The 22500-nt window shown below is 39.7% G+C and overlaps 1 protein-coding gene across 3 annotated transcripts in view; it reads left to right on the top strand.

The window, feature by feature from the left end:
- LOC131552916 (cohesin subunit SA-1) overlaps positions 1–22500 on the top strand; it is a 57196-nt gene that overhangs the window by 31912 nt on the left and 2784 nt on the right. For 2 of the 3 annotated variants that reach the window (XM_058797118.1, XM_058797117.1), the window contains exons 16-29: positions 5633–5725; positions 11989–12081; positions 13384–13584; positions 13809–13876; positions 14405–14492; positions 14742–14828; positions 15063–15155; positions 15322–15481; positions 15792–15928; positions 18670–18771; positions 19394–19524; positions 19605–19721; positions 20096–20238; positions 21817–21901. In XM_058797118.1, coding sequence (XP_058653101.1) covers positions 5633–5725; positions 11989–12081; positions 13384–13584; positions 13809–13876; positions 14405–14492; positions 14742–14828; positions 15063–15155; positions 15322–15481; positions 15792–15928; positions 18670–18771; positions 19394–19524; positions 19605–19721; positions 20096–20238; positions 21817–21901 — 1598 coding nt within the window. The remainder of the gene's footprint in view (positions 1–5632; positions 5726–11988; positions 12082–13383; positions 13585–13808; positions 13877–14404; positions 14493–14741; positions 14829–15062; positions 15156–15321; positions 15482–15791; positions 15929–18669; positions 18772–19393; positions 19525–19604; positions 19722–20095; positions 20239–21816; positions 21902–22500) is intronic. The other variant, XM_058797119.1, reaches the window with a different exon arrangement.

The raw sequence follows: 22500 nt of genomic DNA, 5'->3' as shown, positions 1-22500 counted from the left end.
TGAAGCGCTCCTGTTCAAGACGAGACGGCGCATCGTTTTATTTATTTTATAAAAAGTTTTTTTAATATTGTGAGTGCACACAAATAAAAGTAGACCCTTTACAATTCCGAATGATGTATTACTCTTACCTTTATGAGCAAAAATTACGGCGTAAGTTGTTTCCATTGAAAAAAATGCAATTGATTGCAATTGAAATTCGCCATTACATACAAAACTGAACTATTTTAATAGCTGAAACAGTATAAGGCAATCGCAATTTCGAGCGAGGGGGATTCTACCGGAACGTGATCTGTACGGAGGGGGACAACAACCCACTTTCCAGGAGAAGAAATGCCATGTTGCCTCCTGCTCAGGGCACTGTAACTACCACGCCGCTAGTTTCAGTTTTGCTTGAAATATTTAGTCTGGGCGTTTATAATAAATGTTTATAGTGAATGCCACTGTAATTTTTGTTTGTTTTTTACTTATTTTCATTCCGTTTTCTGTTATTAACACTGCTAAATTTACAGGATTTTTTTTTTGGAGTGAAGGGAATATAAATACATGTTTCTAATGTTTGTAAACGTTTAGTTTATTTTACATTATTTATGAATTAAATGATAAAATGTGTCTTATACATCAATCGACTTGTACCCCAATGCAACTTATCTGTGTGTCATAAAGTGCTTATAAAAAGGCAGAGATGGTACAAGAATAGAACTGCCATATATGTGCAAGTATACATACAGTACAGTAGTGAGTGTCAATTTAATAAAACAAAAAAAAAATTCAAAGCTTCATTTGTCAAACATATAATGCGGCCCCTCACTTGGTGCGAAAAACTTGATGTGGCCCACGAGTCAAAAAGTTTGCCCACCCCTGGTTTACAGTCAGCTATTACTCTCATAAAATAGCATTTCTTGCAATATGTGTACAATTTTTTAAAATGTCCAACAGCAAATATTCCAGAAAAAGGGATATTTTTGTTATCTGCATTAATTATGCTTTAGTGCACTCTGTTCAGTGAAGTCTGTGAAGTTTAACAGAGATTGTTATCGATTGTTGTCAGGATGAGCTTTTATGCAAAATAGATATACGTTCATGACTCTGCAACGTTTTCAGATAAGAATATAACCATAAAAGGTAAGTTATGCGCTGTGGAAGACGCACCTCAAACATGTTAAACGGCATCTGCACCAGACATCGGTGTCTAAATGACTACCGTCCCATAGCACTGACTCCAATCATAATGAAGTGCTTTGAGAGGGTAGTCATGCACAACATCAAAACCAGCCTCCCCAACACACTCGACCCGCTCCAGTTTGCATACCGTCCGAACCGCTCTACAGACGATGCAATCTCCTCCACCCTCCACCTGGCTCTTACCCACCTAGAAAACAAAGACTCTTATGTTAGAATGTTGTTCATTGACTTCAGCTCAGCATTCAACACAATAATCCCACAACAGCTCATCAACAAACTAAACCTGCTGGGCCTTAACAACTCCCTCTGTAATTGGATCCTGGACTTTCTAACCGGAAGACCTCAGTCAGTCCGTGTCGGCCACAACACCTCGAGCACTACCACACTGAACACAGGTGCCCCACAAGGCTGTGTGCTCAGCCCGCTGCTCTTCACGCTGCTGACCCACGACTGCACTGCCAAGTCCAGCTCCAACCACATCATCAAGTTCGCTGATGACACAACAGTGGTAGGCCTCATCAGCAACAACGATGAAACGCACTACAGAGAGGAAGTGGCACAGCTGGCTGAATGGTGTGGCACTAACAACCTGTCCCTCAATGTGAGTAAGACAAAGGAGGTTGTGATGGACTTCAGGAGAAACTCCGGTGATCACCCCCCACTGACCATCGACAGCTCGAATGTGGAGAGAGTCAGCAGCACTAAATTCCTGGGGTGCACATCACAGAGGATCTCACCTGGTCCACCAACACCATGTCACTCTCCAAGAAGGCACAACAGCGCCTACACTTCCTCCGCCCGGCTGAAAAGAGCAAGTCTCCTCCACCCATCCTCACCACTTTCTACAGGGGCACCATTGAGAGTGTGCTGACCAGCTGCATCACTGTCTGGTACGGAACTGTACCGCAGCAGACCGCAAGACCCTACAACGGACAGTGAACACAGCTGCAAAGATCATCGGTGCCCCTCTCCCCTCCATCCTGGACATTTTCCTCACACGATGCTCCAGCAAAGCCAATAGTATCGTGAAGGACTCCACACACCCTCCCACAGTCTCTTCCAGCTCCTACCATCAGGAAGACGGTACCGGAGCATCAGAGCCCGCTCTGCCAGACTGCTCAACAGCTTTTTCCCCCAGGCTTTACTTTACTTTACTTTACTTTATTGGTTTATAGTAATGTGGACAACCTCTTTTAATGAAAAGAGCAGCTTTAGCCTCTACGGCTAATTTCCAGCTGTAGTCCCCAGCCAGTTGTTAATTGGCATACATCAATAAATACATTACAATTAAAACAAAGCTTAAGCAAAAGCTTAGACAAACAAACAAAGTGGTACAAAATTGAAACAGACAAGCAAACACAACTTGCAAAGACATAAAAGCAGGTCAAGCAATAAACTAGAAAAAATTGACACACAAAATAATCATGCAAAGGCCACATTAAAACACATATAGGACATAGCATTGAAACAGTCAGCAGAGATCAAGTAGCAGAAGCATGATCATGTCACATCTAATGCACACATCACATCTAGCATATTAATGTGTGCAGGTGTAATTGTCGATTAGCCAATTTTTAAGGTGTGCAATAAAAGTCGAATACATATGTATGTTTTTAATTGTAATGGGCAATGAATTCCAGTTATGTATTGCAGTAAATGAAAATGATAATTGACCAAATGTACTTTTTCTGAGTGGGATTACTAGGTCGCCACGTGTGGTACTTCTGGTATTATGACTGCTGTCATTACGTTGGATTATGAATGAATTGAAAGGAGGCGGAGCGGTATTATGTAAAATTTTATAAACCAGACAAATGTTTTTATATTTGATTACATTTTCCCAGCTCAGCAGTTTATATTTTTTAAGGATTATACAATGATGTAAACTATTAGGCTTCTGGTCCAAAATTTTAAGAGTTTTTTTATAAATAGTTGCTAGTGGCTTAAGTGATGAGCTGTTAGTTTGTCCCCAGCTTGTCAGACCATATGTTAGATGTGACATAATCATTGAATCCATAAATAATTTAGCAGCATGAAATGTAAGGGCACTTCTAATATATCTAAAATTAGCTAAACTAAACTTGACCCTATTGCAGACTTTCTTAATATGTGTTTTAAAAAAGAAATTAGAATCAATAATAACGCCCAGATATTTAAATTGTGGCACAATAGTAATGTTTTGACCCGAAATTGATATGTTTGACACACTATTACATTGTCTTTTTGTAAAAAACATTCCCACAGTTTTGTCTACATTTAATTGAAGACATGAACGATTTAGCCAATTGGTAATCTGGTCCAAGGCTTTGGTCAATTTTATGGCAGCCAGATTTTTTGTCTTGGCATGCACATAAATTACAGTATCGTCCGCATACATTATTGTATTGATATCAGGGCAAACTGATGGCAAGTCATTAATATATAGACTAAACAAAAGCGGGCCAAGTATTGATCCTTGTGGCACCCCTGTGCATAAATTAAGAGCTAGTGAACGATGGGTGTTCACAGAAACAAATTGAGTTCTACCAGTTAAATATGACTCAAACCATTTAATTGCAGAGGGGGAAAGATTAAAAGTAGAGAGTTTGGCAATAAGGACCTGATGGTTGACTGTGTCAAATGCTTTATGGAGGTCTAAAACACAGCGCCAACAACACCTCCCTCGTCCACCATTGCTCTAACAGTCTCTAAAAGTAACAGTTAGCCGTTTCTGCGGAGTGATGGGCCCGGAAGCCAAACTGCATCGGATGAAGTGTGAAGGGACTATTATTAAGAAAAGAGACAAACTGCTCTGACACACATTTTCAGCAACCTTAGAGACTACTGGAAGAATACTAATTGGGCGATAGTTAGATATGTTCCGTGGGTCCTTTGACTTAAATATGGGAGTTACAATTGCAGTCTTCCAGGTGGTAGGAAATATCCCCTCTAGTACTGACTGATTAAAAATTTGTGTGATAGGGTAAGATAGATGTTCTTTCAGGCATTTAAGCATTTTCGAGTCCATTCCATAAATATCTTTTGTTGATGAGATTTTAAGAGAATTAATAATTGCCTGAGTTTTTACTTCACAGATAGGTTGAATGCTAAAAGAAGGCATGCTTTCATCTATTGTGACAACATTTCCAGTTATTAGGAAAAATTCTGTGCGATTTCATTCACAGAATTAATAAAGTATTCATTAAAAGCTACAGCTATTTGAGCTGGGTCTTGAATTAGTTTACCATTCAGGTTCAATTCTAACTGGTTTCTAATCTTATGGCTGATTCCCATCACATTCTTAATCTGTTCCCAGATCAATTTTGTGTTACCTTTTCCCTCATTAATAATTGTCATAAAAAAATTGGCTTTGGCCTTTCTTATCTCTTTAATCACTTGGTTACGTAATGAAGTGAACCTATGCCTATCACTATTTAATTTTGTTTTTAATGATCTTTTTAAAACAGAGTCTCTGTGAGAGCCCTGAACTCAAATCACCCCGCCCCTCTCTGAACCCCATACAAACCCCCTACCTCCTGAAACATGTAACGTGCAATTCAGTGTGCTACACACAGGTGAGTGGGCCTGTACAAACCACCTGTAGTAGCACACTCTCCTCCTCTATGCGCACTAGTCACTTTTCACACACACTGCTGTGTGTACACAAATCCCACAAAAAGACTCAGTAATATATGTATGTTTACATGCTCATGCACTACAAATCCTCCTGCACTGTTCCCCAGCCAGCTGCTTGAACTCAATGTTTCTCTTCGCACATGTACAGTACTTATCTGAAGCACTCGTATAGTTTGTATTTTTTAGTTTGTATAGGTACTTTTTATAGATAGTATATTTATAGTCAAAATCTATCAGTAGGATAGTTGTGTATAGGTTTATATTGTCTTACTCCATTGTTGTATGCCTGTATTTATGTAGCACCGTGGTCCTGTGAGGCACGACATTTCGTTCCACTGTATGCCCCGCATGTAGCGGAATGACAATAAAGCTCAACTTGACTTGACTTGACTTGACTTCTGAGTTTGTTTGAACTCACTGCTGCAAACTCTCACGACTGGTGGAACAGGTCTGTTCACAGACACAATCAATCCATAATCAAGTTTGTTGCAGTCCTAAATCAATGTAACTTATGTTTCTGCAAATATCATCAGGAATCAGCCGCAGACAGAGGCAGAGGTTTACACTCAAAGCTTTCTGTGATCACTCGCTCCAGATCTGCTCAGAACACCTTTATTTACAGAGCGCTTTAAACAAAACAGATTGTTTCAAAGCAGCTTGACACTGATAAACAGGAGAGTGATGACTCATCGAGGCAAACAGGATTCAGTTCTGCTGTAAAGCAGCTCCAAAATGAAAACAGTAAACAGTTGTTATTGAGATGAAATCAGTTCAGCACGTCTCACTGCGTTATTGTCCTGACTAACAGAACTCTGTGTGTGTGTGTGTGTTGTAGAACCTGGCGGCGCGGGAGAAGAAGCTTCAGGCTCAAGAGAGAAGACGCATCACAAACCATTTCATCCCCGTGCTGCCTCAGTTACTGGCTAAGGTGAGTCTCTGAGATGATGATGCAGTTCGGATTAGATAGAAACCATCTGCACAATTACAATTATCTGTCTGTTTTCATAAAGGAGCTCCAGTCTTCACCAAACTCATCATTAGGGATGGGTATCGTTTACATTTTATCGATATCGATACTTATTGATACTGTTATCGATGCTATTTGATGCAAAAAGATATGATGTGAAAAGTTGTTGAAAATTTAAAGTTATTTTATTACTGCTGAACTTTAGCAGCTGTATTAAAGTTCTTCAGTCAAGAGCAGTGAGTTATTTTTCTCTTTGTATTGTATTTTATTAACATTAAAGGAATAGTTCACCTTAGGGGTGTCCCCGAATAGTCGACGATTTGATGCTTCGATTCGAGGAGCCTGATTCGACTCACAATCTCTCAGTCGAATATTCGCGGGGTGTTATGATCATACCATTTTGGCTACATGGGGGTGCTCAGTGTCTGATTTCACACAGGACTACCGGTTTTCTCCCAATAAGTTAATATACAGCCTATTATGATAATGCTGTAAATAAGAATCTTAAAAGAAAGAAGCTTTAAATAAATATTAACGTGCGTGAATAAATCCAGCTTCTCCTATAGATTAAAGTTTCGCTTTCTAATCCGTGACGGACAGAGGAGCATCTCGGCGACAGGGATTTAAATCTTTAACAAGACTCAAACTGACTCAGGCAGAAGTGGAAGACTTCTTCCATCAGGTAGGGTACAACAAGTGGTTTCAAAACGTTTCAGTCGGTTTATTTATATCGTGTATATTATCTCGTATAAAATGCATTTGGTTGAGTTACGCTACAGTAAAGCGCTTCATTGTAGTACTATACAGTGATTATCTCTTCAGTTTTATAAACTATCTTTTAATCAAAACATAAAACATTATTCACCCTGTTTGTATCTGCGAGGCGTCCATTACACATTTTCCCTTTGTGTTCATGATTGTTGAATGTCTGACTTGACTCTTGGTAATGTATTTTGCTCCGCCCCCAAATATATGATTCGACTATCAGTCGACTATCGGCATGATTCGAAAATTACGATTCGACTGAAAATCCTTAGTCGGGGACACCCCTAGTTCACCCATAAATGAAAATTGTCATCATTTACTCACTCTCAAGTTGTTTTAAACCTGAATGAGTTTCTTTCTTCTGTTAAACATAAAACATTATTTTGAAGAATGTATTAATCGTTATTCTTGTGCTGAACACAAAAGAAGATATTTTGAAGAATGTGGGAAACCAAATAGTTGCTGGTCCCCACTGACTTCCATATTTTTTTTCCTACTATCAAAGTCAGTGGGGACCAGCAACTATTTGGTTTCCCACATTCTTCAAAATATCTTCTTTTGTGTTCAGCACAAGAATAACGATTAATACAGGTTTGGTACAATATGACAGTGAGTAAACAATGACAGAATTTTAATTTTTGGGTGAACTAACCCTTTGGCTACATTCACACAGCAGCAGAATACGGTTGTCAGTCCTGTATTTGAGTCCTTGATACGGTTACGTTCACACACAGTTTGGTTATTTGACAGAAGACACAGTTTGGACTCACAACCGCATTCTCGGAACACACGCGCTGTGTGAACGGAACAGGACTGGACAACCAGTCATACAGCGCGCGTCTACCGTGTGGTGCGTGTTTTCAGCGATAACTTACAGTGACGGAGAATTGAGCTGTGTGTCATCTGAAAGTTTTAGATCCAGTCAGTTTTCCACCGGAGCCGCTCCCGTTTTGTGTTCTGTGCGCGACTTAAATACTCTGCTCTCCACCCAAACTTAAAGCTGCTGTCAAGTCAAGTCACCCTTATTTACATAGCGCTTTTAACAATACAGATTAGGGCTGAACGATTTTGGAAAATAATCTAATTGCGATTTTTTTTTTTTTTTTACCAATATTGCGATTGTGATTTAATATGCAATTATTTTTTAAAGCTCTTTAAATCATTGTATAGACCCTTTTTGCGCCGACGTCACGATTACGTCACAGCGCTAGCTGGAGGCAAAACAAACGGAAAACTGGAGGCAGCCCATTCAAACCAGCACAGATTCGGCTACACAAGGAGCTTAAAATATCATCTTATTGTGATGTTGGATGCAAGAATCTATGTAGTACAGGCTCCAATTTGAAAATTTAACGCATACCTGCTGCCACTCGCAGACAAAAAAAACGGCGACAGCTGTGTTTAAACGCGATAAAACGAGCGAACTTGACAGAAACTATTGTCAAAAATGCTTGCGTTTGCAGCACACACTTCTTATCAGAAAAGGTTAAATAAAGTATTGTCTTTTGTTGTTATGGATTATGGTTTGTGTTACGTGTCTAAAGATTTCTTATGCATCTCACAACTATGAAATAATGTCTGTGTGCATGTGTGTAAAACAACAAACTGACGATGTATATGCTTAATCATCTGTAATTGTTGTGATTGATAGTGGCTGGACTTTCTAAGAACTTAGTAAGAAAGAATAATCAAATACAGAAAGTTCAAAATTAATTTCTGGAATTTTTATTTCTAGAAAATATTCACATCTTCCTTTAAATGTACTGTATGTAAAGTATTGTAAATTTAACTTACATAATTTACAGGATGTATATATTTTAAAATAACTATTTGGCCATGATAAGTTACATACATCTTCAAATAATATATCATCACATTGAATGTTTAACTTTTTGTATTTTGGCCCAGTTCACTCTCACGTAACAATTAGCTGTAAAAATAGCCTGCTGAAGTTGAAATGTACATCTTCATGACTAGATAGACACAGGTGAGTTTCTCTTTACTACTCATTAGGTTTCTCTAACGTTATGTGCGACTCGAGTCACTGAATCAGAGGTAATCCTGTCAGATCGTCCATCCATGAGCATAGGGTCGGCCAATCTGACTTTGTCCGTTAAAGTTAACTTATTTAAATAACAATAATGGTCCTGCACAGTGAGTGACCTTACATATGCAGGTAAAATCGGATTTTCTCCAGCCATTGTTAAAAAAAACAAGGTAAACAAACTTCATAGCTAGCGTTAGTGAAGCGGTCAGTGGAATCTTTCTGCCTCCACCTAAGCCCCGCCCACAGAAAAACGTCACATTGTTTACTAACAGAAAAAGGGTCTATAGTATGACCAACACAATATTAGATAGATTAAACATAAATGTTCTTTTCTGTAGGCCAGGCCTATATGTTACCATGGAATTAGGTGATGCATGAATTGATATGAATGACATTATTTAACAACTACAATCACAGTATATTGACTGATTTGTTGAACTTCCAGCCTTGTAAGCATGTAATAATTATAACATAAAGCACTGACAAATAAGCCTGGTGTAAACATTATTATGAAAGTCAGTAACAAATCACACAAACTAAAGTAGATTGCAGAAATATAAAAACAAATCTGTTGCTTTACCACACGCAGTATTTAGTATAGTATATAATTAATTCAAAGTCACTGTAATAAACATATTTGTAAACATGTGGATTGCACTTTTTAAACACTGTTAACTTTAGACAGACTTTAAATAAATAAATAAGAATATATATCGTCATGTTTTCAACACATGAGCTCAGTGAAATGTTCTATGATTGGGTGTTAATATTCTGTTCAGTAATTGGTTACAGTGCTTCTTACAAAAAGATTATTATTAAAATAAAATATTCTTATCTTTGGCGGCGCCTGTCGCGAAGCGCTGTGCTCGTGGAAGCGGCATGGTTTTGGGTGCACGAGCACCGCTTGCGCTCCACCTCTGCGCCGCCAGCCGTTCCGCATGTCTCCCATTGAAAATGAACTAGACATTCGCGACTGCCACATCCCATCTGAAAGGGTCTTAATATTAATATATTATGCTTTCTCACCTCGAACACACCTCTTTACTCGCACGTGTCACGTGACGGAGTATAATCGCAGCCTCTGCGGTTGAAAAATCGTGTTTTTTCATATTGCGATATTATCGCAAATGCAATTAATCGTTCAGCCCTAATACAGATTGTGTCAAAGCAACTTTCCAATATCAGAATAGGAAAATAGTGTCAACAATGTATAATGATAAGATTAAACACTCAATTTTCAGTTAAAGGCATTTCATTATTGAATTCAGAGATGTCATTGTCTAGCTCAGTTTAGTTTAAATAGTATCTGTGCAATCAAATCGGCGATAATCGCTAGAAATTAAGTGTCCCCAACTGAGCAAGCCAGAGGCGACAGCGGCAAGGAACCAAAACTCCCTCCGAGACAGAATGGAGAAAAAAACCTTGGGAGAAACCAGACTCAGTCGGGGCCAGTTCTCCTCTGACCAGACGAAACCCGCAGTTCAGTTCCAACCGCAGCCGTGTCAGATTGTGCAGAGGACTCGTCTGGTTCCTGTGGTCTTGTCCCGATGGCTGTCCAGGAGACGAGGTCTTCACTGGGGATCAGTCTCTGGGGGTCATCTAGGTGTCCTGATCTCTGACGTTCAGGGCTGTAGAGGTCATCTCTAGGTGCTGATCCACCATCTGATCTGGACACGGACTGGATCAGGTGGCTCCGGTGATCTCGGAATAAGAAAGAAACAGACAAATATTAGCGTAGATGCCATTCTTCTCACAATGTAACGAGTACATCGTGTGTTATGGGGAGTGTTCCCGGTTCCGGTTGATCTAATTAATGCAGCCTAACAATCCTTTAACGGATTTGAATAATAGAAGTGTATTAATGTGTTATGTGTACGCCAGGCTAAAGAGATGGGTCTTTAATCTAGATTTAAACTGACAGAGTGTGTCTGCCTCCCGAACAGTGTTAGGTAGACTGTTCCAGAGTTTGGGTGCTAAATAGGAAAAGGATCTGCCGCCCGCAGTCGATTTTGATATTCTAGGTATTATCAAACGGCCAGAGTTTTGAGAACGCAGCGGACGTGGAGGACTATAATGCGATAAGAGCTCGCTCAAGTACTGAGGAGCTAAACCATTCAGGGCTTTATAAGTAATTAACAAGATTTTAAAATCTATCCGATGCTTGATAGGGAGCCAGTGCAGTGTTGACAGAACCAGGCTAATATGGTCATTTATATGGTAAGAGCATTTTGGACTAACTGTAGTTTGTTGATCAAGCGTGCAGAACAACCACCCAATAAAGCATTACAATAGTCTAACCTTGAGGTCATAAACGCATGAATTAACATTTCTGCATTTGACATTGAGAGCATTGGTCGCAATTTAGATATGCTTTTGAGATGAAAAAATGCAGTTTTACAGATGCTAGAAACATGGCTTTCAAATGAAAGATTGCTATCAAACAGCACACCTAGGTTCCTGACTGATGAAGAAGAATTGACAGAGCAGCCGTCAAGTGTTAGATAATGTTCTAGGTTATTACATGTGGGGTTTTTAGGTCTGATAATTAACACCCCTGTTTTTTCAGAATTTAGCAGTAAAAAATTACTCGTCATCCAGTCACACGTTCATACAGACAGTATTCTAAACACAACTGTGAGCTGCTGTGTGAACGAGACTCAAACCGGCTGCTGTTTGCTGTTTGACCGGCCTTTTAGTGTACGCACGCAAGTGCTCTGAATAAGCGCACGTCAGAACAGCACGCGAATGAAATGTTTAACCGGCAAGGCTTTAAATTACACGCAAATAATGTACTTTTGTGATTGCGAATAAGTGCAGTGTCTCGTGAGCGTAACTCTACCGCTGAATCAACATTTGATGTGAATGTCTTGCGAGTTGCAGTTGGAGCTGGAGCCGGGAGACAGTAAATACAGCGCATTGCTTGAGGTAGAAGTTGTGTTTTGTTAGTAAATGTTTCATTATATTACTAGTGTTGCCTCCTTTGTTCACTATTACACTACTGCATATACTGCACACTGCTGTGGCTTAGTTTTGTAACGTGAGCCCACACCTTCAACCGTTTCAGTCTTGCCGCGATGCCTGATTGCACACAAACACACACGCACGGATATCACACGCACGTCGCGCAAACGATGGCCACATCATTCAGTGAAGAAAAATGTCAAGCAGCAGCTTCATTAACATTGAAGTATACGGAGATAAAACAACGCAAGCATCGATAACGGTAGCGTTTGTCCTGAAGCTTACCGGTAGTCCGGTATTGACCCAATTACGTACCGGTCCAAAAAAATACCGGTTCTCGGTACCCATCCCTACTCATCATCGAACGCAGTTTTATTACTGGTAGAATATAAGAATGTAACATTTCAGTACAATCAGTCAAATATAACGTGAAGCTTGTGTTTGCTGTCAGTTCTCGGCAGACGTGGGGAAGGTGAGCTGTCTGCTCCGAGCGCCGCTGTTCTTCCAGCTGGAGGTTTATGGCACATCGGGACGCCTGGAGAAAGTACGAGCCGTCTCTGATAGGGATGTAACGATTAACCGCGAGCCGGTTGAAAATCGATTCAAATATGTGACGATTCAAATTGGTTGAGATGCTAAACAAATCGAATTTAAACAAAACTAATTTGAGAAAAGTTTAGATGGTATTTATTCTTCTCATCTTGCCTCTGTATAATGCATATTAAAGTTCATAAGTGCAGCGCTGCTTTGTTTACAGCAGAAACCAAGGAAACGCTTTAAGCGCCACCTGCTGGCAGAGACTGAATCTGCGTCTCATTCAGCTCGTCTGCTGTTTCGGTTTCATGCAGATATTTTATACAGTAGTTTCACAAAACTGAAGTCAGACCATTCTGTTTTTGCTTCAGATTTTGAAATGATAGTCTAATTTAGATTAAAAACTGCTCATGTTGCATGTGTGCAGCATCTTTGTTAGGATCATGATTAAAATGCAGTGGTTGCCTCTAATTTTAAATGGAAAGAGCACAGACAAAGCTTTATTTTGTTTATATGAAGAGATTTCTTTTATTTATGTTACTTGGTTGACTTGGAGCTTGTTTTAAAATTTCAATTTATTTTTGTTATTTACATTTACATTATATTTGCATTTTGTTATTTAGCAGAGGCTTTTATACAAAGTGACTTACAAATGAGGACGACAGAAGAAATCAAAACCAACAAAAGAGCAATAATATGCACGTGCTATATTAGTATATTATTATAGTGTTATATTTCAATTTCACATAGAATCGTGCAGCTTTTGTCCAAGCAATAATAAAAGGACACATTTAATTTATAATTTGTCTTAAATCTCATTTTGTAAAAAAATAAATAAAATAAAAATCGTGATTCGAATCGAATCGTGAGTTGAGTGAATCGTTACATCCCTAGTCTCTGATCAATCACATCATATTCAGACTTTTACATCTCTTGATTATCAAATGGCACGTGAACAACTCACTCTTTGCATCTGAACATGTACATTTGGGTTCTTGACAAATATTATTAACTTTATTTTGAGGCAGTTTTTTTCAGCTTCAGGTGTAAATGAAATTTTATATTGACCTGGTCACTATTTTGTACCATTCTCCATTTTATATAATCTTTTGGTTTTTTGAAGTTCCTTAGATGTGACAATAATCTCAGGATATAAATAATAAAATGAAAAAAAAAAAATGTTTGATGCAGTCTCAATTAATGAGATCATAAAAATGATATGTACAGTATATTGAGCATTTATTGTGTGTTTGATGCATGATATGTGATTGCGAGTATATGTGATGAAGTGAGCGTCTGTCTCTCGTCTCAGTGTCTGGATCTGCTGCTGTCTCAGGTGTGTGACATCACGCTGAAGCACCGCGAGGAGTGTGTGTTAGAGGCTTGTGTGCGTGTGTTGTGTGCGTTGTGCAGTGATTGCTACAGCTTCTGTGGCCGAGCCGAGAGAGCCGTCAGTCAGCTGCTGGACTCAACCGTGGAGAAATTCACCTCAAACCTGGCGGAGATACTGCAGGTACACACACACACACCTGCGCTCGCAACGCTTCACAGCTTTACTTCATGTGATGGAGCGACCCGTCTCGTCCCATGCAGCAACACTGCCTGCACCAGTGGCTTGAGATCGAAGCTGATCACACTTCAGCTCCAATGAATTTAAAAGTTGTTTTTCTATAACAGAATTTTCCCAAAAGGAGGTTTTGTCAGATTTAGCTCGCTTGAGCTGTGTGTGTTCCTCAGGGATCGGCTGATGAAGATGATTTGTATGGAGCTGCTTCCTCTCTGAATGTTCTGGCCGCCTTCAGCAGGTGTGTGTGTGTGTGTGTGTGTGTGTGTGAGCAGTTATACCTTTACTGCAGGCGGGAATGGGTGGTTAAAAAAATGTAAATGTAAGTAAACTGAAAGCGTCTGCTCTGCGCCATACACCCATGCCAGTCAAAAACAGCTCAAAGTAGCACAGTGACCATATCCCAAATATCAAAACTCTAAGTATCTAATTTCCATACCTAAAATACATATTTTACGGTCAGTTATGTACACTGATCATAAACACAGCTTCCTACCAGTGCCCTCCTTCACAAAACTTAAAGCACATATTATGCAAAATCCACCTTTACATGGTGTTTGGACTTGAATGTGTGTTGGCAGTGTGTGAACAACCACCCTACAGTGACAAAAATCCTCCCACTCCTTACTTTTTAATCCCCATTAAACCAAATCAGTCTCATTAGCCACGCGGTTTTGATTCTCTGACATCACACTGCTCAGGCCCCGCCCACTGCCGCTGACTGACAGTCCTGCACTGAAGCGTCTCTGTGTGTTTTTGTGTGTGTCAGTGCCAGAGATTTGACCGGAAGGAACCTGTTTGAGTTCTGCTTTCAGCTGCTGAAGATGGGAATAGAGACGAGAGAAATCAACGAGAAGGTCTCTCACACACACACACACACACACACACACACACACACACACACACACACACACACACACTCTGGTGTTCATGTTTTAAGGGTTCATTCCATAGGTGTAATGGTTTTTCTACTGTACAAACTGTATTTTCTATACCCTAACCCTAATCAACCCTCACAGATTTACTTGATCGTGTGCATGAGAGATCATTCATAATAACTCATCAGAGATCTGTGTGTGTGTGTGTGTGTGTGTGTGTGTGTGTAGCTGATGGTTCCAGCTCTTAAGTGTTCAGTCTTCCATCTGTTCTGGAAAGGAACGAAGATCAAGCAACACACTCCAGCAAAAGACAAGGTGCTCGCGGTCTCTGTTTGTTCTTCGTGTGTTTGCTATTAACAATATTGCTTTATTTGTTTGTTGTTGTTTTTTTAATAAAAAATGCTTTTAGGTCATTAAATAACAATTACATAATAATTAAAAAGTTAGTTAAAGACCGTACACACAAAGGGTTTTATGATAGAGTTTTTGTTAGTATTCATGAAAGCCTGATGTGCCGTGTACACTGTGTAACGCTGGTCTGTGTCTCAGGCGGAGCTGAAGCGTGTGATGAAGGCTCTTCACTCGTTCTGTGTGGTGTGTCAGAGCTGTCTGTCCGTGCCTCAGAGTCGCATCAGGAGCCAGGTACAGGCCTTCATGGGTTTAGACTCGGCTCAGATCACTGCTGCTCCAGGCTTGTCTACACAGCGGCAGTGAAAACACTGATTACTGTGCGCTGTGCTCTTGAGTCTCTCTGAGCCTCTGTAGCCTGGATCCGTCGGCAGTGAACGTGTGTTTGTTGTGTCCGCAGGCGTTTGTGTGTCTGTGTGACGTGCTGCTCGTCTTCGGGAAGCTGTGTGAAGGAGACGGCTCTCCGCTGCAGCGCTTCAGTCCTGACGACTCTCTCAAAGCAGAAATGGCTTCTTTCATCATCGACTACGTCTTCAGCGACCCTGACGAGGATCTGGCTGGTACTTGTTTATCTGGATACATAAATGTGTTCAGGAGAGCCTTGACTTGCGTTCTTAAATAAGCTCACTGTAGTTAAAATAGAGTGAACCGATCAAATCTAATATCAATGATACAATTCTCTTAATTAAGCATTTTGTCATGTAACATTGCCTGATGTAACGCTAGGTGAAACACACACTCATGCACACACACACATTTACTGTGTAGCTTTCTCCTAAAGTTTCTCGCCTTTTGATAATAAGATTGCGTCTGAAATGGAGATGCAGGTCAGATGCTCGTAGCTTATGATCAGGGAGGATTGTGCTGCAGGTGAGGAGGAGTGTGAGGAGATGAAGATGTCTGCTCTGCTGCAGAGGAGGACTCAGCTGGCTGGATACTGTAAACTCATCATATACGGAGTCCTGGAGCTGCGAGCTGCCACAGATATACTCAAATACTACAACAAGGTGATATATGATTTCCTGAAATAAAAGTTTGTTTGTTTATTTAATTATTTATTTATGATGCACTTGTTCACACTGCTCTTGAATTTAAGATGAACTGTGATTTATAAAGAGGGACGCAGGAATATTTAAGAGCAGCATGAATGTTTTATAATTCCTTGGTAGGAACAATTTAGAATTTGTTGTTTGTTTACAACTGACCCTTCGCAAAGACCCGCCCCCCTTAGTTACTGTTGCCATGTCCGCTCTTACGCCACACATCATGTTCTCACGCAGTGAAAAACACATCAGAGAAAACTCACAACGTGCGACAGACAAGACATGAAACGGTCTGTAGCGCCTCAGTTCAAGCGCATGAATAAACATCAGAAGGTATTTAATTTCAACTACAGAAAGACATCAGTACGCACCATTTTTTTAAACCAAGTTTAAGTCCACCAAAGTTAATGTAGTCTCCTGTCTGATTTGTTTGTTGGGTTCCGCGGTATGATTGGTCAGATCGCCTGTCAATCAAGCTCCTGGCGAAGGGTGAATTAGTGATGGGAGAAACGAACCTTTTCGACGCTTCGAATCAATTGAACCAATTGCTTCGCAAAATGATTCACTGTTTCGAAGCTCTCGAAGCACCACACGCTGGTGTCTGCTGGTCAAAACTGTGTACATGCAACAAAAACTCAGGCTGAAACCCCATTGCAAATGTTTTGAAAGTATAATACATTAAATGCCCTAAAAATGATAAAATAACATTAAATATGAAGCGTCTGTATAATATGTGGCTAAAATATTTTATATTAATTTGCAGGGCTTGTTTTGTTTTGTTTTATGGAGAGCTTGTATATATAGGCCAGAAAGATATATTAACTACTTCTCATCCTTATATTTACACAAATGTCTTGTTAAAAATGTCTACAAATTGATGAAACTGATCCGAGATCAGGTAAAAACCATAGACGCTGGTTCCGTGTTTCTCAGCTGGGAGGCGATCTCAGTGAACTCGCATGATTCACTGGTTCACAGAGATCGCCTCCTAATGGAAAACCATTGACGTTTGGAAACAGTTATGACGTAATGAAGCCTTGTTTACTGAAATCACGTGACTTTGGCAGTTTGATACGCGCTCCGAACCACTGTTTCGAAACAAATGATTCGCAAAAGTTTCGGAGCTTCACAAAGCGGTCATCACTAGGGTGAATTGACCATATGCACGATTACTTCCTGGTTTTAGATAAACCAGCTCAGTCATTTCCGGTCAGCTGTACTGAAAAAGTGAAAGTGACGTGTGGCCAAGTATGGTGACCCATACCCTCTGCATGTAACCCATCCAAGTGCATACACACACACAGCAGTGAACACACACACACCCGGAGCAGTTGGGGGTTCGGTTCTTGCTCAGTCGTGGTAGTGAGGGTAGAGAGAGCGTCAGGTTACAAGTCCAACTCTCTAACCATTAGGCCACGATTACCCCAACTGTGCCGTTTCTCTACATAATCCATTCAAAATTTGAAGAAAAGTTTTGTTGATCTAAGAGGACCAATCATCCACGCATACCGTTTCAGGAATGACAAACGTGAGTGTAAAGTTGAATGAATTCGTCAAATCATGCCGTGAGTCATTGCTATGATTGAGAGTGATAACGGAGCGAAGCGTCTGACGAGCCGATGTCGAAACAGCTGAGCATTACCTGATTCAGACTAAATTCAGAGGAACAACACTACAGCAGAAACCAGTCTGTGCTGGCTGAATATATTCAGCAGATTACACTTAAAGATAAAACTTAAACCATGTAGTTATTAAAGTAAATCAAAAAAATATTTCAAACTGTTGAATACATTATTTAATTGTTATACCATAAATATTTAACTCAATTAAATTGTATTTAACTATATAGGTATTTAAATAGCCTAATTCACCATTATAGGCTGTTGTCTGGGCTTATTTTTTTTTTTAAATGACAAGTGACTTTGTGACTTCCTGCGCTTGCTATACTTTATACTTTAGTGCGGTGAAGTACTAAAATGTGTTATAATATTCATTTTATACTAAATCCAAAAGCAAGACGTGAAAAACTATGGAGTTGAAATGGCAGCTGCAGTCAATGATTGATCCTCTGCTGCCATCTCCTGGTTATAATGGTGATTTCATGTCATTCTCATCTTAGAAAGTCTTTATTTTTCTGCCAAGAGACACATTTGTGGCACATTTCTTCTTCACATGTGGTCTTCATGAATGAAAAGTGAACCTTTAAAGTAAATTTTACTGCGCAGCTGTAGAGTTGAGAAATAATACAGGATTTAAAATGTTATAAGATTTAAAAAATGTGTTCATGGCTATAAAGGTAGGATATTGATTATTAAGAAAATGATGATGATGTTTAAGAGATTAGCCTGAACAGTTACGATAGTGTTTACTTGTCAGCATTTAAAAGTAGAGTTACGTGTCTGGGTTCAGCTGGGATTACCAGACTCGAATATAAAATTATATGTTGTTAAATAACATGAAACAGTATGTTAATTCCAATATCATTATTTACCGTGTTGTGATTATTTTGTTTCTCGGGACGTTTACGAGCTGCTGATCTTTATGTATATAGTCAGTTAGGATCATTATATGCACCTCTTTATAAATGAGCCTGTTGTTGTAGTTTTGTGAAAATGTTTACAATAAATAATGAGGAAAATAGCACAGAATAATACTGTTAATGTTCAATGTAATGTTAATTGTTTTTTCTCTCTTTTTTTTTGTAGTTCTACAGGGATTTTGGTGACATCATCAAAGAGACTCTCAGCAAGTCCAAGATGATCAGCTCAGTGGAAAGCGCCAGGACTGTGTGCTTGTGCCTGCAGCAGGTGTGTGTGCGTGTGCGTGTGCGTGTGCGTGTGTGTGTGTGAGACCAAATGTCTCCACAATAGGGCTGCACGATATATTGCATGCGATTGTCATGCGCATCTCGTCAGTAAAGCCAATTCTGTGATTATTAATAAATCTCCATCACCTGTTTTCAAATGCATTTAATACACAGAGCCGTAGTTCACTGACAAGCTACGCAATTCGCGCTCAGAATCGCAGATGAATCGCCTGTGATATTGAACGTGATATTGCGTAGCTTGTCAGTGAACTACGGCTCTGTGTATTAAATGCATTTGAAAACAGGTGATGGAGATTTATTAATAATCACAGAATCAGCTTTACTACGGGCTATACTCACAGCTTTATCGTGCAGCCCTACTCCACAAGGATAGTAAAACCTGAAATTTTTGACATTGTGGGGAGCGGCCTGTGGAATTTTTTTTTTTTAAATAGTAACTGATGTTTATCTGAAAGTGTAAGAATGTAAACAGGTTTTCTGTAAGGGGTAGGTTTAGGGTTGGGGATAGAAAATATTGTTTGGTCAGTATAAAAGTAAAAGAAGTCTACGGAAAGTCCCCACAATTCACAGAAACGTGTGTGTGTGTGTGTGTGTGTGTGCAGCTCTTCTCTGGGCTGGAGCAGGACGGTCGTGACGAGGAGTTGACGGAGATCAGATTTCTGGCGAAGAAGCTGGCGATGAACTTCAGCATCAACCTGCGTCTGATCCGTAAACCGCTGCTGGTGTTACATCAGTGTGTATCAGCTGCTGCTCTCTCCGCTCCGCTGCTCTGCGCTTCTCTCTCTCATCTGTGGCTGTCTGTGGTTTGTGCAGGGACGGCATCCGCTTCGCCACTCAAGGGCTTGATAATGGAGACCTGATGAATCTGAGTTTTCTGGAGATTCTGAGTGAATTCAGTTTCAAACTCCTGCAGTCTGAGCGCAAGCAGCTGTGAGTGTCTTCAGCCGGTCATGTGATTCCTAACGCTCTTTATTCCTGCTTTAGTTCATCATCAGAAGAATTAAATAGGATTCATCCTGGAAAGCTAATCTTACCAGAGAACTCTGTGTTTCATAGATGTACTTTGCAGTTGTACGCCTGTGTTTTTCTCACACAATCCCAGAGCAAATTCCCTGCTGTTTTTCAGCTAAAGCCCTATTTGGACAGTTTCTCATTGGGACGTCTGTAAAAACAGATAAAGAACACAGGGATGTTCGTCCTGCCCAAATGGGTGCCATGAAATCAGCATCTTGATATTCCTCTGGCAGATAAATACTTTCCACTGTCCTGCAGTCAGTCAGTCTGTGTGTGTGTGTGTGCTGCAGGTCGCTGTATCTGCGCCGTGTGTTTGTCTCGGTGATGGACAGTGAGTTTGTGAAGATGTACGAACGATCGCTGACTTCAGGATCAAAAGAAACTCAAGCAGCAGCAGCAGAAACACCCAGCAGGAAACGCAGACGCACACACAGTCAGTACACACACACACTCTCTCACACACACACACACTTTTATTTTTATTATTAGCGGAGTACCTCAGGGCTCTATTCTGGGACTGCTTCTTTTTAATTTACATATGAGCCCTCTGGGGGATATTATCAGGAAGCACAATGTTTCTTTTCAGTTTATATGCTGATTAAATACAGTTGTACCTCCCGCTAAAAGCTGGTGATTCCATTCAACCATTGTTGGAATGTATCTCAGATATTAAAAAATGGTTATCAAATAACTTTCTCCAACTCAATGAGAACACAACAGAAATGATTGTTTTTGGACGGATATCATTAAGGAACACAGGTTAGAAACCTGGGTGTTATAGACTCAGAATTATGTTTATCCAAACAAATCAGTTCTGTTGTTTAGAACAGTTTTCATCAATTGCGGATCTTTTCCAAACTTAAATCGTTCTTGTCTTTTCAAGATTTGTAGAAGGTTATTCATGCTTTTATTACCTCACGTTTAGATTACTGTAATTGACTGTACTCGGGTCTTCTTCAGTCATCGCTTTCACGCCTCCAGTTGGTATAAAATGCAGCTGCAAGGCTGGGAATATAACCATTTCACTCCAATTTTAGCTTCGCTTCACTGGATTCCGGTCCATTTTAGAGTTCGGTTTAAGATTCTGTTGTTTGTTTTTAAAGCTCTTAACAATCAAGCTCCATCTTATCTTAAAGATCTTCTTATCCCTTGTCATCTACCAGACTTTTAAGATCCGCTGACAGGGCTCTTTTATTTGTCCCTCGTTCCCGTCTGAAAGCTTAACGGTGACGGAGCTGTTTCTGTCGTCTGTGGAACCAGCTGCCTCTAGACTGCCGCCTTGCACCTTCATTACCGTTTTTAAATCGAGATTGAAGTATCTCTTCTCCTTAGCATTTTAATCTCACTTTATTGCTGTTTTATTGTCTGTCTTGTTTGGTTCTTTTCTTTTCTGTTTTTTTTTTTTTCTTTTAAATTTAATTTACATTGTTCAGCACTTTGGATAGCTTTGCTATGTATAAATGTGCTGTATAAATCAAATTTACTTCCGTATTAACACATACACTGGTGCACCTGTATTGGTGGGGACATTTCATCGACTCATTAGCACATACACTACTGTTAGATGTGTGGGGTCAGAGAGATTGATACTTCTATTCATTAAGGGCACATTAAATTGATCAAAGCGACAAAATAAATGCTGTTCTTTTGAACTTTCTAATCATCTGTGAATCCTGGAAAATAAAATGTATCAGTTTCCACAAAAATATTGTGCGGCACAACTGTTTTCAACATTGATAATAATCAGAAATGTTTGTTGAGCAGCAAATCAGCATATTATTATGATTTCTGAAGATCATGTGACACTGAAGACTGCAGTAATGATGCTGAAAATACAGCTGCGCATCACAGAAATAAATTACAGTTTAACACATATTCACATAGAAAACAGCTGCTTTACACTGTAATAATATTTCACTGTTTTACTGTATTTCTGATCAAATAAATTTAGCCTCCGTGAACATAAGCTGTTCCAGTGATGGTATGTGTGTGTGTGTGTGCGTGCGTGCAGGTGCAGGTTTGACCAGCGGGTTGGAGACTCCAGCTGTAACGTCACACACACACCGTGTTGACATGGATGAAGATTTCACAGACCGGTATTTATATCATTTATGCATTTAGCAGACGCTTTTATCCAAAGCGACTTACATTGCATTCAAGTTACAGTTTTTACATTTTATCAGCTCTTGCTTTCCCTGGGAATCGAACCCATGATCTTGGCGTTGCTAGCGCCATGCTCTACTATTTGAGCTACAGGAAAGCTTCATATCCACTCATAAACTACATTACAAAATTGATACGATGCATATGCATGTTACAGAAACGTGACAGACGCGTGTCAGTAAGTTCATTCACGTTAAAGATGACGCTTCGGAGACCGTCATGTGTGCTTTATGATCCAGTTCACAAACATCTTCATCAGCTCAACCTCTCTGAGCTCAAATTACTTTACTTAATTTTACAATAATTCAATAAACCATTCACGTTCACGGTTCTCTGATGTCAGTTAATGGTCATATGACATGCAGCTAAACTAATCATATTTGATGTATATTTTATTTTGATTGTTTTGCAATGCTTTTTATTGCTAGACCCCTAAAATAGAGAAGAGCTTGTGACATTCATAAACTGAATGATAATATACTGCACAACAGGTTGATATTTGAGCAGTTTGAGTTAGAAAGACTTGCTCCTT

The sequence above is a fragment of the Onychostoma macrolepis genome, chromosome 14 (genome assembly GCF_012432095.1).
Source record: "Onychostoma macrolepis isolate SWU-2019 chromosome 14, ASM1243209v1, whole genome shotgun sequence".
Taxonomy (NCBI): domain Eukaryota; kingdom Metazoa; phylum Chordata; class Actinopteri; order Cypriniformes; family Cyprinidae; genus Onychostoma; species Onychostoma macrolepis.
This window is presented reverse-complemented; position numbering and strand designations above follow the sequence as displayed.